The sequence below is a fragment of the Anoplopoma fimbria genome, chromosome 15, assembly GCF_027596085.1.
Source record: "Anoplopoma fimbria isolate UVic2021 breed Golden Eagle Sablefish chromosome 15, Afim_UVic_2022, whole genome shotgun sequence".
NCBI lineage: Eukaryota > Metazoa > Chordata > Actinopteri > Perciformes > Anoplopomatidae > Anoplopoma > Anoplopoma fimbria.
In genome coordinates, this window is record NC_072463.1 from 3,552,210 (window position 1) to 3,565,294 (window position 13,085).

The window sequence follows — 13,085 nt, forward strand, 5'->3', positions numbered from 1 at the left end:
TTATGTAAAAGTGATGTCAAATTTTGCAAAATAAACCACTTCCTTTAAAACTCTTCCCCTCTAGCTCACTGGGTGTGTGAGAACTGTCTAAGTAGTTTCAGAGACATTGGTTTTGTTCTCTTTTATAAAGTTGCTTGTCACTTGTAGTATGTCTAAAAAGGAAGGACTGTGAAACTGAATTTTTCTAGTCTGTACTTGCTACAGGAGAGGTGATAACAAAACAGGAAGATGCTACAAATACTTTCTCCTTTTATTATCTTATCTTATTAAAGGTTTATGGAGAGGTTGTGTGGCCACCTGTCTCTGTTAATTAGCATATTTTAACATATTTAGTTTAGAATAAATTATAGTTTGAGACCTTAGACACTTAAGAATATATTTTATTTCTAAAAAGTATAGATGTAAAAAAAACAATAATTTCACCTTAAGTGAATATAATGACTTATTAAAATGGAGGAAATGCTGTGATTGTCTGTATTATTCACGCCACAGTGTTGCTATATTAGGCTAACATACTAAAATATATGTGCATCTCCTCTTTTGAAACTAGTTAATAATGTGTTTGCAAATGATTAATTAACTTCAAGTGAAAATCCCACATGTATTTTGCGTAGACTTTATGGAGGCAGGTGCTCCCTTGAGTGCCGTCTACGTTAAATGGAGAGATGTTGCACTGTGAAGCCCAGAGCAACAGTTTGCATTAAACTGGAGACCATTTATTATTCTATTGTATGTCTGCTGGTGATTCTAATCCATCTAGCTGTCAAACATATGTCAGTCTAAGCTGTTACAAGGTTTTATCCCCCATTAAGTTACCTACAAATGAAAGTATTAACGTCTTATTTCTCCCTCTGATCTTGTTTCTGCAGAGCACAAGTCGTCCTCCCTCATATGCGAGTTTGGTGATGATGATGACGGTGAGATCAGCATCGCAGTGCCTCAGCTCACTGTGTGCGTTAACGGAAGCCATGCTTACAACGTCCAGCCCTTGGACGCGGGCTCAGGAAAACCTGCAGATTCTTCAGGCCTGGCACCTCGGCAGAAGTCTTTGCCTCTCTCCGTGTCTCTGCAGAACCTCAGGCCTGACAATGACCTCCTCATAGGCTCTGTGGGAGACGGGCGTCGCTGGTCCTTTGACAAGCCCTGCGAGGAGGAGAAGGCAGCCATAGCGGCGGCCCTGGAGAAGAGCGGCCCCATGCTGGGCGACGAGGAGGAGCAGTCGGGACAGGCGGCTCCGCCCAAATCAGCCTCCTCCTCCTCCTCCACGGTGGAGTCGGAAAGCCAGGGGAAGAAGCAGAGGAGGAACTTGTCTTCCCAGGGGAGGAGCGAGTCTGCGGGGAAACGGCAGAGTCAGTCCAAGGATGAGTCTGAACAGGCCTCCGCCGCCGCCGAGGAGAAACACAAGGGATGGTTCGGATCAAAGGACTCGCACAGCAAACCCAGGTGAGCTACACACTGTGTTAGAGAAGACTTAACACACACTGATATGTTACAACATCAAACAGATGATGAATTTGGATTGAATCAGGAGACAAGTGGCTGCACCGTTTAGATTTCTTTGCATCACAAGTCAAAAACTGAGGAGTTTGATTGCAGGTGACTCTTTGGTTTTATTCGGCAAAAACAGGAGCATTAAAAATAATGTTTCCAATGTAGGCAAATATATTAGCAGCAGTAAACTAAACTACATTTATGAAAATTAAACAATAATAAGAGTAAATAAATCTTTGATGCTCACAATTAAAAACAGAAATCTGTATTTGTTACAAGAACCATAATGATATATTGCAGAACAATACAACAACAAATGACAAAGCTCCTCAAAAATGTCCATACAATTGAATCACCACTCACTGATGCTTGTTTGCTGTCTTTCTGAGGGTTAGATGAAAAGATCGATACCACTCATGTTGAAGTACAGAGTCACTAAGTGCCCACCAACACCAATTACTTAGCATGGATTTGGTTAATTACATAAAGAATCCCCAACACTAACAGAAATGTAATAATTTGTAGTCTTAGAGGGAGTTATGTGCTGAATATGTGCCCGGTTCCAGTCTTTATGCTAAGCTAACGGCGTCCTTGCTCCAGATATTTAACACACAGACATGAGGATGGTATCGATCTTCTCTTTTCTCTCTCCAAAGATAAGCCTGCTCCACAAAATGTTGCGATATTACTTTAAAGGGTAGTATTTACTATATGATATCAAAGTGTTTAAAGGTTCAAGTAAATAATCTATAATAAAACTAACAAAATGTTAAATTGTAGTAAACAGAAGAGGGTTAAATTTCAATATCATCAGCAGCTACATCAGAGTAGTTGTTTACGTTGAACTTCCTGTGCACCGGCATGGTTGTGCTGGGAGTCGCCTCCGGCTCTGCACGCTGCCCTCCTCAGCTCCTGGTCTCAGTCTCTGGTTACAGCAGGTATCTGCAATGCAGATGGAGGAGGGGAGCCGCTCTGGTGGAACTAACTCCATCAGGCTGAAGCCTCGCTGCACGGTTCAGTGATGTTGTCAATTTCATCGGAAAAAAGATGACGATGCGAGCTGGAACAATATTTGTTCTCTTACAGATTTTTATGTGTGTGTGTTTTTGTCAATGAGCTTGTAATGTGTGTGTGTGTGTGTGTGTGTGTGGGGGGGCAGAGAGAAGGGAGGAAAGAAAACCCCCATTTAATTTGATTTCCACTTCTAACACAAGCACATTCTTTAGTGTGTAATTTATCTGCTGTGCTGTACTGTCTCCTATGTGCTGCTCACTGCCGTGTTGAGTGCATCGCTCCTGCAGTCTGTCTTATATAAAAGTCATCTTTAATTCAGGTCTATAAGAACCCTATAACGGCTTCTTTTAATTTTTTTTATCAATTTACCTGACCATGACCAAAGAACAGGAGGTATCGTAATGTTAAAAAACAACAACACTGAGCGTAAATAAAGTATTGGCCTGATAAGCGGCTGCTGATGGAGGCGAGGTCAGCTATTCTGGAGCGTAGTACACTCGATACCTTTCTGCCTACACACCCACATGCCTTTGTATCCTTGGGGAGAATTGCCAAGTTGGCACCAGCAGCACTAAGTAATCATTACACACAGCTGCATCAACTTTTCCTGCACATTTTACGTCATGGGCCAATGAAAACACACAAGAGAGGCACAGAGATGGGTGTTTTGAATGTGGATTGGTGCCAGTTTCTGTTTTAATTGTTTGGTTTGGTTAGTTGAAACAATTAGAATGCAATTTTTTATTATTAAAGTTTGCACAACAGTTTCTGTTAAACCACTATGTGAAGTTTTCATAGGATTTTAAGATCTTTCCAGTTATTCTGACAGCAAGATTTAGTTTAAATAGAAAATCCTGGTGAAAATGAATTTAGTTTAGGTGTTGATTTCAGCCCGTTCATCTCAGCAACATCGTTGTCTGACAAAATAAAAAAATGTTTCATACATAGAGGCTTTAAAGTTGCACAAAAAAAAAAAATATTTTATAGTAACGACAGATTAAATGACTACTTGTAATGTGAAGCGGTCACTAGTAGTGATGAACCCACAGCTTGTTATTGACTCCTTCACACTCGCTTTAGTGTCTTTCAGCTCATTGTTTTGGTTTTCCAGCCTGCAACCTTACTATGTAGTTCAGTCTCTCTGCGCTCATCAAAGGCATCTGTTTTCAGTGGTAAAACACCAAACAGCAGACAGACACCAATAGAGACTAGCTGGTGAAGATAGTGGAGCATTTAACTGCTGATATTACCCTCATTAGTTGGTAGAGACAAAAAGAAACAGATCAGAAAGAAGGGTGAATGTTCGCTATAAAAGGTGATGAAAAGATAGTTCACAGCTTATTGCACTGCCCTCAAGTGGCCAAAATTACTGCAGGTTTGAAGGTGTTTTCCAGACAATGAAGCAACAAAAGTGCCAGATCATGAATTAAAACAGGGTTTAAAGGGTTTAACACAAGTGAGTCTGTAAAAAAATGTATGATTAAGATGTGACTTGAGACAGAAATCCTCCTGCAGGTCTGAGGTTGAGCTGTGCGAACCATCCACACTAATCAAGAGGACTGTGTGCCCTTCCTTTCACAGCCTGGTGGTGTCACCTAAACTAGAGCTCAGCACTGACCCCCACCCACCACCCAGTCACCACCACCCGGGTCCCCCCGTAGATCCCGACCCTCTGGTGTCCCCGCTGCATCACTCTAACCCTTTCTCCCACTCACAGACCACACCCCCTCCCATATCCTCCTGCAACCCTTTCTTCTCTCTCCTCCAGCACAACCCTTTCTATGACGACATGCTAACCGCTAAACCCCTAAATCCTTCGCTGCCTCCTTTGCCCTATCTCTCCAGTTCCCGGCCCCCTATAGCTCAACTCTTTCCACAGGCCGGTAACCCCTCCCTGACTCACGACACACCTCCCTTAGAGGACGCCATCACCGGTACAGTAGCAAAAAGCGAAGCGATGGCCAAAGCTGGAGAACGACCCCTATCTCTGGCTCCCGTTGAAGGGGAGAAACCTTTAAGCATGACGTCGCCGAGCCCTTTTATGTGTGCCGGAGAGCTGGACCCGGATTCAGAGTGGGATGAATCCTTTGAAGCGTTTGCAGCTGGCAGGCTGCAGTCTCCTGAGGATCTGACCGCAGACTGCAAAACACAGCAAAACACTGTCGGTGACCATCCACTGGAACACTGCAATAATAAAGGAGAAACACTACCCATCACAGATCCAAACACTAAAGCGAACGACGCACTACATCGTCAACCTTGCACAGGATCCGCATTGGATGCACAAAAAGCCATCGGCCAGGCGACCAGCACATATCATCTCGACACTTTTGCACAATTCCTCGAGACAATCCCGGAGCACGCAAGCTTTGAGAGCGACAACATCGCTTTGAGTAACTCACCAAATCTAGATACTCTAGCTGAAACTAATCAAGCTAACAGTGCTACTAACGCTAATGATTTAACCGACACTAACGTGCATCCAGCCCCCTGTCACTCCCCGTTTGTAAAGCTCAACAGCAGCTCCCCAGATCCCGGTTCCTCGGGTATCGGAAGTTCAGAAGCAGAAGACGATTTCCTCTCCTGCCTCTCGTCTCATTCAGACAAACTCTCTGCATCCTCCTCTGAGGAAGCCGAGGCACAGAACCTTGAAAGCAACATCCTCGGCTTTCAGGAATCCTTTGATTCATCTGTCGTAAAGCAGTTAGAGCCCTCAAAATCCGAAGATGACATCACCGACAGGTCCACTGATCTGTCTTTAGTCGGTGAAGCTCAGCACACTGTAATTCAGCACAATGATGGTGACGAAGAGGCAGGTTTAAACGCTTTAGAGGGGTCATCTGCACAGCAGTCCCCATTGCTTACACATCAGCAGCCTGTCATCAATGCAAGTGAGGACGCTGTTACTCAGCCACCAAACTTTTCAAGCACTGACTTGTTATCAGAACTACAGCCAAACGCCAAAGAATCTTTACAGTCTGACAACAGAAATGGTGAAGATTTCTCAACAGTGTTAAATGATTCCTCTGTATCTGTAATCAACACTACGGATGGGACGACTTCTACGACTCCAGATGATAAACTCTACTCCACACACCCATCCCTACACATCATAACCTCCTCCCCTGACGTGAGGTGGAGTTCGTCTGACTCGCCCATTGAGAGCACTGGTTTAGGAGAGCAGGATGCCAGCCAGCGTTCTCCGATACCATTCGGGCTCTTTGGCGACTTCCTCAACACCAGTCACATCGCCAACGGTCCCAGCCAAGAGTTTGACGACACGCTGTTGAACGCCCGGGCGTCCGATCAGAGCTCTAGCAGTAGCTTCTTCCAGAGCCTTTATGTCAGCACCGACTCGCAGGATTACCAAACGTGCGAGTCTCAGACGTGCTTCAGCGGCTCGGAGACAAACTCGACGCTTCACTCTGCAAATTCGACGATCTGCAACGAGCCAAGCGACATTCGGACACCTGCTGAGGATGCTTCGGGCCAAGAAGATCCCAGCAATGCATGCAAGCCACGTGACGAAGAAATGAACCAGACCGACCAATCTGGAGGATCCGACTGTGGAGCTGGGCAGAAGACAGCAGCTCTTGAGTCGAGTTTCATGATAGCGGATGGCTTCGGTTTACTCCCTGCGGCGTCGGCGGACTCTTTCATGATCTGTGATCTGATAAATCTCACTGAAAGAGGTGTGGAAAGTCAGCATGTCGTCTCAGGTGACGTCCCGTCGGAAAGCCCTCAGGCACAAAGTGCTACGCTCCAGCGCTCCCAGTCTGAAGGCACACTGGCACCAGCCTTTGAGGAACTCCTCCTCATGCCCTCCTTTGGGAGCGACCCCGGTGCGATACAGGAGTCCTCCTCGGCTCCTCCTGGCCCTCACCTCCCCTCTCTGACCTCCTTTGCTCCCTGTCTAACTCCTCAAAGCAGTAGCTCCCCTCTAGCGCTCTGTTCCCCCCCTCCTTTTGCCAACGCTACAGCGAGTTCGCCACCCAGCGCGGCGATAGCTGGTGCGCCAAAGCCAATGCTTCAGGAGACGCCGCCACCGCCGCCTCAACAGCAGCAGCAGGCAGCCAATCAGCAGACCAGGTGAGGTTGCACATGCTCAGTGCTTCGGTGACAAAAAAAAAAGGTGGAGAGGAAGCACTTTTTCCCGCACTTCCAGAAATTTCTATCCTGTGGTCTCTTTGGTCTGCCGCTCTGCTTCCGCCTGCTTTTTCTTCTGTGCCGCAGACTCTCGAGGGGATTCTCCTTTGTGGTGTGACCTTCTCTTTTTTATCACTTTGTTAAGACACACACACACACACACACACACACACACACACACACACACACACACACACACACACACACACACACACACACACAAACAGTATATACTGGTGTTAACAGGACTGCAGGTGTCTTGTGTGTATCCTGGCTCTGTGGTATCGGGAAGGGAAACAGAGCCTCGGGCCAATTAGCAGTTATTATTTTGCCCTGAATCCTACCACACAGCCCCTCCCTCCCAACACACACACACATATACACTTACATACACACCCACACCCACACACACACTCACTAACAAACCCTCCCAACAGGGCCAACTAGTGTTCTCACACAGCCACACCGTTTGCCAAAATCTCGACCAGAAAGCAGGCAAAGAAGGTGTTGTTGTGTCACTGATAGCATTTCCTTTTCACCTCGGGGTAATAACACATTTAACACTATTCTACATGTTTGATTGCACCAATGCATGCAATTAAGTCTTTCAATTTTCACCAGTATTTCCTTTTAATGAGGGCTCTTACACATGCCTAACCTCCTCTGACTCTTTCTGGGGATTTCAAAAGGGTTGATTGTCTGCCTGGAGGTCCAGAGGGCAATTATTTGTGCTCCATTAATTGCTATATCTACATTACCTGGGCTAAAGATAGATATATGTCACAAAGATTGGGGTTCAGTGAGTGCAAGTCACTGCAGTAAGTAATTAAGTGGTCTGATAGATGATTGATTTCTTTGTAAAAAATGTAGGTCACTGACACAGGAAACTGTCTTTCCTGTGTTATTGTAATGATGTAGTTTGAGAAAATCCTTCAAGTTGACCTGAACAAAGAGCTGGTTTCTGGTTGTTTGTCAGTGAAACTGTCCAGGAGACAAACTGATTCAATTTTATTTAATCATTTTAATAGTGAGACAGTGGGTAAGATGATTCTGTGTAATGAAAAAACTTAAATTGCCTATAAGGGAATGTTGTTTTACTATTTATTTTGTCTGCCTGGAAACTAGGGGATGGGTTGTGTGTCAATTGAAAGATTATTTTTTTTGGCCTGATGAAGTGAACGAAACCAGTGTTTCACAAAGAAAAAACGTGAGAAAAGTCAGAAAAGGTTAACATCTATTTTTTGTAGCAAAAATATATGTATTTCTATCCAGTTTAATCATCTTGAGACCCCTCAGATTTATCTCGGGGTCCCCTGAAACTTCCCGAGGTTGGGAATCTATCTCTAAAAGAATAACACCTGAGTTTGGACCTAATTAATGACAAAACATGCTTGTAGTTTGGTGGTATTTTAATACATTTAAATGCTAAGAAGCACTGATTGTAAGTAACATTAAAAGTATTATTTTGTGCATTTATCAAAACAAGCATTCTGTCACCCAGAGCCACACGCATGATGAGTTTTATTTTTAGCTAAAACTGTGTAACAGCCATTTAAAAGATTTTACTCTGAAAATCACATACTTCCTCTATGGTATTTTTCAAAATTAAAACATGGAAGGAAGGGAAAAAATGTAAATTCAAGTCCTCTTCATTTTAGAAGATAATTTGAGGCACTTGGGCTGAAAGATAGTTTGCTTTTTTCACCATAAATCTCAGAGAGCTTTGGACCTCCAGTATGAGTCTAGTATGTAAAACCTGAAGGCCACAGAGGAGGGATGTCTGACGGTATACTATTTGCTATTTGTCCCCTCCAGCCCCCACCCTGTGAAGCCCCTGAATACTGCCATACTGGCTGAGGAGAAGCGGACGGAGGGCCGGTCAGTGCTGGAGAAGCTCAAGTCCACCATCCACCCGGGGAGGAGCAGCCAGCTCAGCGAGCAGGAGACGGAGAGGAAGAAGGTACAGTTTGTTATTGTAGTATAATAAGAAAAATACTGCCTGATGGAGGCAAACAACAGGAACTATGTGTTTGTGTCTGGATATTTAATAATCATGAACATAACCCTATCTTCAAAATGTGTACTCTTAATTTAAGTTCTAGATATTTTATGCAGATTAAAAGTTTGATTTCAGTTTGATAATATCATTATTTCCCTCAGTGAGGATGCAGTAAATCACCACATTAAATAAAAGGGATGAGAATTTGTTAGAATCCAGCAGCTGGCTAGCAGGTGATTTGGGAAAAAAAGGGGAAAAATAGTGTTTTGAAGTCCTGCATCTTGGTTGGAATTATATTATTATTTTACTAAATGTACTTACATGATCTAAATACTGTTATTTTATTTGCAATTATAGATAAAACAGATCTGTTTCAGGTGCTAAAAACAAGACAAAGATGGTCTAAAGGTTAAAGAAGCCAATGGCCCTGTTTCTCTTCCCTGAATAAATTAAGGAAAAGTGATTTTGCATTTACTGTTGGAACCCTCTTTCTTGGTATACATCCTTTAGAGCACAGAGAGTTACATGGGATTCAATTTCTGAATTCTTTGGAATAAATTAGCATGAGCGGCAAACTTCACCATGGCTGAAAGAGACAAACTAAATCTTAACAACAGGAAATCAAATGAAGAAACAAGACACTGTTCTTATCTTTGTTACACATTGTTTCCTCTTCCTGTCTGTCTTCAGTCTGTGACGGAGGGAGCCGGCTCGTACTACCACCTGAACCACCGTGAACTGGTGGCCCTGCTGGTGAAGCGGGAGGCGGAGCTGGAGAGGCAGAAGGTGGAGTTTGAGCGTCAGAAACTTGTGCTGGCTAAGCGGGAGGTGGAGCTGAGGAAGCTGAAGCCGCAGGTCAAAGACCTGGAGGACTACATTGACACGCTGCTGGTGCGCATCATGGAGCAGAAGCCCACTCTCCTGCAAGTGCGCTCCAAGTTAAAGTGACGGAGAGAGAGAAGGGGAAAAGGGGGTTTCGAGCCTCCGTCCACTCCGTCCTCCACAACAGCTCTTTAGTCTTTTCACTGCTATGCTGTCCTTTTTGATACAAATACGTTGGCACTGAGAGAGATGTCGAGGAGATGTTTTTTTCCAGCCGGCATGCTTAACTGTGCTGGAGCGCGGCCACGTTGAAGGCTTTGGTTTCGGGGCGGTTCTGAATGTAGCGGGTCCTCAGGTTGTTTTCAGGTTCACACAGCCGGTTGGGTTTTGAGATTGCTTCCATTTACGGATCCTGATTGTAGAAACAGTGATTTCCTCCTCTTCACCTCACCTCACTTCTATCACCTTTTATCACGAAAAAGAGAGAAATGGTAGAGTTTCAGTCCACAACACTGAACATCAAACTAACTCCTCGCACCGTTTTTCAAGTGATGCGGTTCTGTAGGGGAAGGAGAGGGAACGACTGGTGGTTTTGCATGTTTTGGACCATTAACTACAAATTGCATACTTTAAATCAATGCTGGCCATTTCTGTAGCATACCATCAGGTTTAGATTGATTTTATACCTTTGAGGCAGCCATTGGTTCATCTTAATTTCAATGCAGCATGAAACTCAACTTGCAGAGACTTGAAACATTTGCTTCTATTTCATAGTTGTGTTATGAAGGTAGTCATGCAGAGAGCAGTCGAAGGGGTTTAGTTACCAGAAGACATTGCTGTCACAAGCTTGTCGGTCTGAAACTTTTGTTATTTTCATTTTCAATTAATCTGCAGATTATTTTCTTGATTATTCGATCATTTGGTCAAGAAAATCGATGGAATTATCAAATGTTTGCATTTTGAAAAACTGGTTTAAACAATTAATAGATTATCAAAACCCTCAATTGACTACTTGATCTATTGAGTAATTATTTCAGCTCTACTATAAGATTTCGAAACAGGCCCTGCTCAAAACTACTGTATTTCACAATAGTGACACATCACTGACAATATATAGTAAATAAAGGTTACAAAATGTCCACTGCAGTTGATCTTGAGTAAGTTTCAAGTTTCTGCAAGTTGTTTTTCATGCTTAAAGGAACAGTTCCACATTTTGGGAAGTATGCTTGTTTGTTCCAAGAGTTAGATGAGAAGATCAACACCAGTATTGTGTCTGCACTGTAAATATAGAGGGAAAACAGCTAGCCTGGCTCTCTGCAAAGTTCAAAAGAAGGCAGAACAATAATTGAATGCACCAACAGAAAAGTAAAAAGGACAAGTCGTCGTTTTCTGGCCTAGCACAGTGGCTTCCTGGAGTCTCCGCTGGTTTGAGTTGCAACCTCATGGTGACAGTAAGACATGGAAGTCAAAGAACTCCAGGAACAACTGAGTGCATGTCTATCATCAAAGTATTTTAACTTTGGACAGAGCCAGGCTAACTGTTCCCCCTCCTGTTTTCAGTTTGAATGCTAAGCTAAGCGAATTGCCTCCTGGCTCATTGATCCATCCTTGGATTATAGATTTGAGGGGCATATCGATCATCTTGTCTAACTCTCAGCAAGAAAGCAAATAACTGTAAAGATATTCCTAATATGAACTGAAACCAGTGGCTGCTTTAGAAGGAAGGAAATAAATTGATAATCTTCAAGTACTAGTAATAGTCTCATTATTTTATAGCATAAACAATATTTGGTTAATGAAACAAATTCATGTCAAGCCACCAGGATGTTTCTAGTACAGTAATGTACTTTAATGACTCACACCTCAGTGATTGGTTTCACTTCTTCCTCGTGGTGTTTATCTTGTTTTGGATTGACACTCCACAAATGTTCCCAAATGAATATCAAGTGCTCTGACTCGTTTTTGAAACTGCAATCCAAATGAGCGGTGCGAGAGTTCACATCACTGGGAACTGATCGTAGCTTCTGAATGTTCAAAAGTGTTCTTAGCCAGCAAGTGAATGGTTTTATTTCAAACGCACGATAAGTGCTGTTTATCTTTTGCTTGCTCCGTCCCTTTTTTTTTTTCTTCCTTCTTTCTGTTCTTTGGGCATGTCTTGAAATTACCCACAATGCTCAGCCACATAAGCTAACTGATTCTTGTATGTATGGGTATGTGTTATCAGGTGAAGACAGTATCACTCAGTATCGAGATCAGCCGTCACAGCTCCACTGATAACATGCTTCTGCCTTCCTACGTGTGTGTTATCAACACAGCACCACTGCTGAGAAAATGCCTGCTAACATGCCGCTTCTTGACTCCCCCCTCCCTCCCCCTCCCTCCGTGTCCTTGTGTCACATCCGCATATCGCTGCTGCTTTCAGGTGTTACAAAGGGATATATACCGCATTTTACAGCATATATATGCCGTGTTGAAATGCCAAATGCTGCCTTATTTTTGTTTTGTTTTGACGTTTGTCAAGAATCTAGCACTTCATTTTACTTGTCGGGGCTGGAGGCAGGTTATGAAGAAGAAAAGCCATCTGTTCACTGAGAGCTCACTTTTTTCTTCTTTTTTTTTTTACTTCTGCTTTGTTTTGATATTGTTTAGATCACTGCACAAAACTGAATTTTATGCATACCAATCGAACATGAGCAGTAACAGTGATTTCCTGTGAAATGCCAAAAAAAAAAAGCCTTGATACTTAATCTATGGAGCAGATCGATACACCATAAAGTATTCTGATATGATGCCACCTTTAACAGCGTTTGTGGATGTTCTTGCACTACTTAATCGTCAGAACATAACTTTACTGTACCTGTCTGTTGATATTGGTATAGTTAGATCTACTTTACACCATACTGCACTTTCTAATCGCTCTGTGATTTAAGCACTTGGCCTACTTCGACGCCACATTGATGATTTGCCAGTGAGCTTGAAGCATACAAAACCGTCTTGTCATCTCTGTTCGGCAGTGCGATCGCAATATCAAGTGCATAGATGACTGTAGAGACATAATAAATGTGACTCAGCACCGATGAAGCGCAAGAATAAGCGTCGTCTTCCATGTCTTCCATTTTCATTTGGTTTAAAACTGTTTGTATTTTGTCCTTGAGTATGTAGCCGGTGGAATGTGCTTAAGGTAGTATGTGAGATTGGAAAGTTTACAATCCGTGATGCAATTCTGTTTCACAAATTTTGTATATTTAATAAAGAATATTTTGTGTTTCTTGCTCACCGTATGTTTGGTTGTAAATCTTTCTTTGTGTGTGTTTCTATTCACAGGGCTGATTGTAGTATTTCTTTGTTTACAGTGGATTTTGATGTTTGCATTTAGGGTGTGTTTTCTGATAATACAGTTTTATATCTGCTTCCAAGGTGGTAAAATACCTAGTTTTATTCAGCTTTTTTTTTCATTATTAGTATTAGCAAAAGACAGATGTACAGACTTCTGTTACTTACATTTGTATTCTACATCTTAACAAAAACTAATTTGATAAAATGATAACCAAACGGAACACTTTAATGTAATGGAAGCTGCAACCTTTAACCAGTTTTGTAGCTGGTTTTCTAT

At 42.8% G+C, this 13,085-nt stretch overlaps 1 protein-coding gene across 2 annotated transcripts in view; it reads left to right on the forward strand.

The window, feature by feature from the left end:
- Positions 1–12,747, forward strand: part of rab11fip5a (RAB11 family interacting protein 5a (class I)) — a 28,044-nt gene extending 15,297 nt beyond the window's left edge. The window contains exons 3-6 of one of the 2 annotated variants that reach the window (XM_054614131.1): positions 870–1,443; positions 4,087–6,594; positions 8,467–8,611; positions 9,341–12,747. In XM_054614131.1, coding sequence (XP_054470106.1) covers positions 870–1,443; positions 4,087–6,594; positions 8,467–8,611; positions 9,341–9,598 — 3,485 coding nt within the window. In that variant the 3' untranslated portion in view covers positions 9,599–12,747. The remainder of the gene's footprint in view (positions 1–869; positions 1,444–4,086; positions 6,595–8,466; positions 8,612–9,340) is intronic. The other variant, XM_054614132.1, reaches the window with a different exon arrangement.
- The last annotated feature ends 338 nt before the right edge of the window (positions 12,748–13,085 follow it).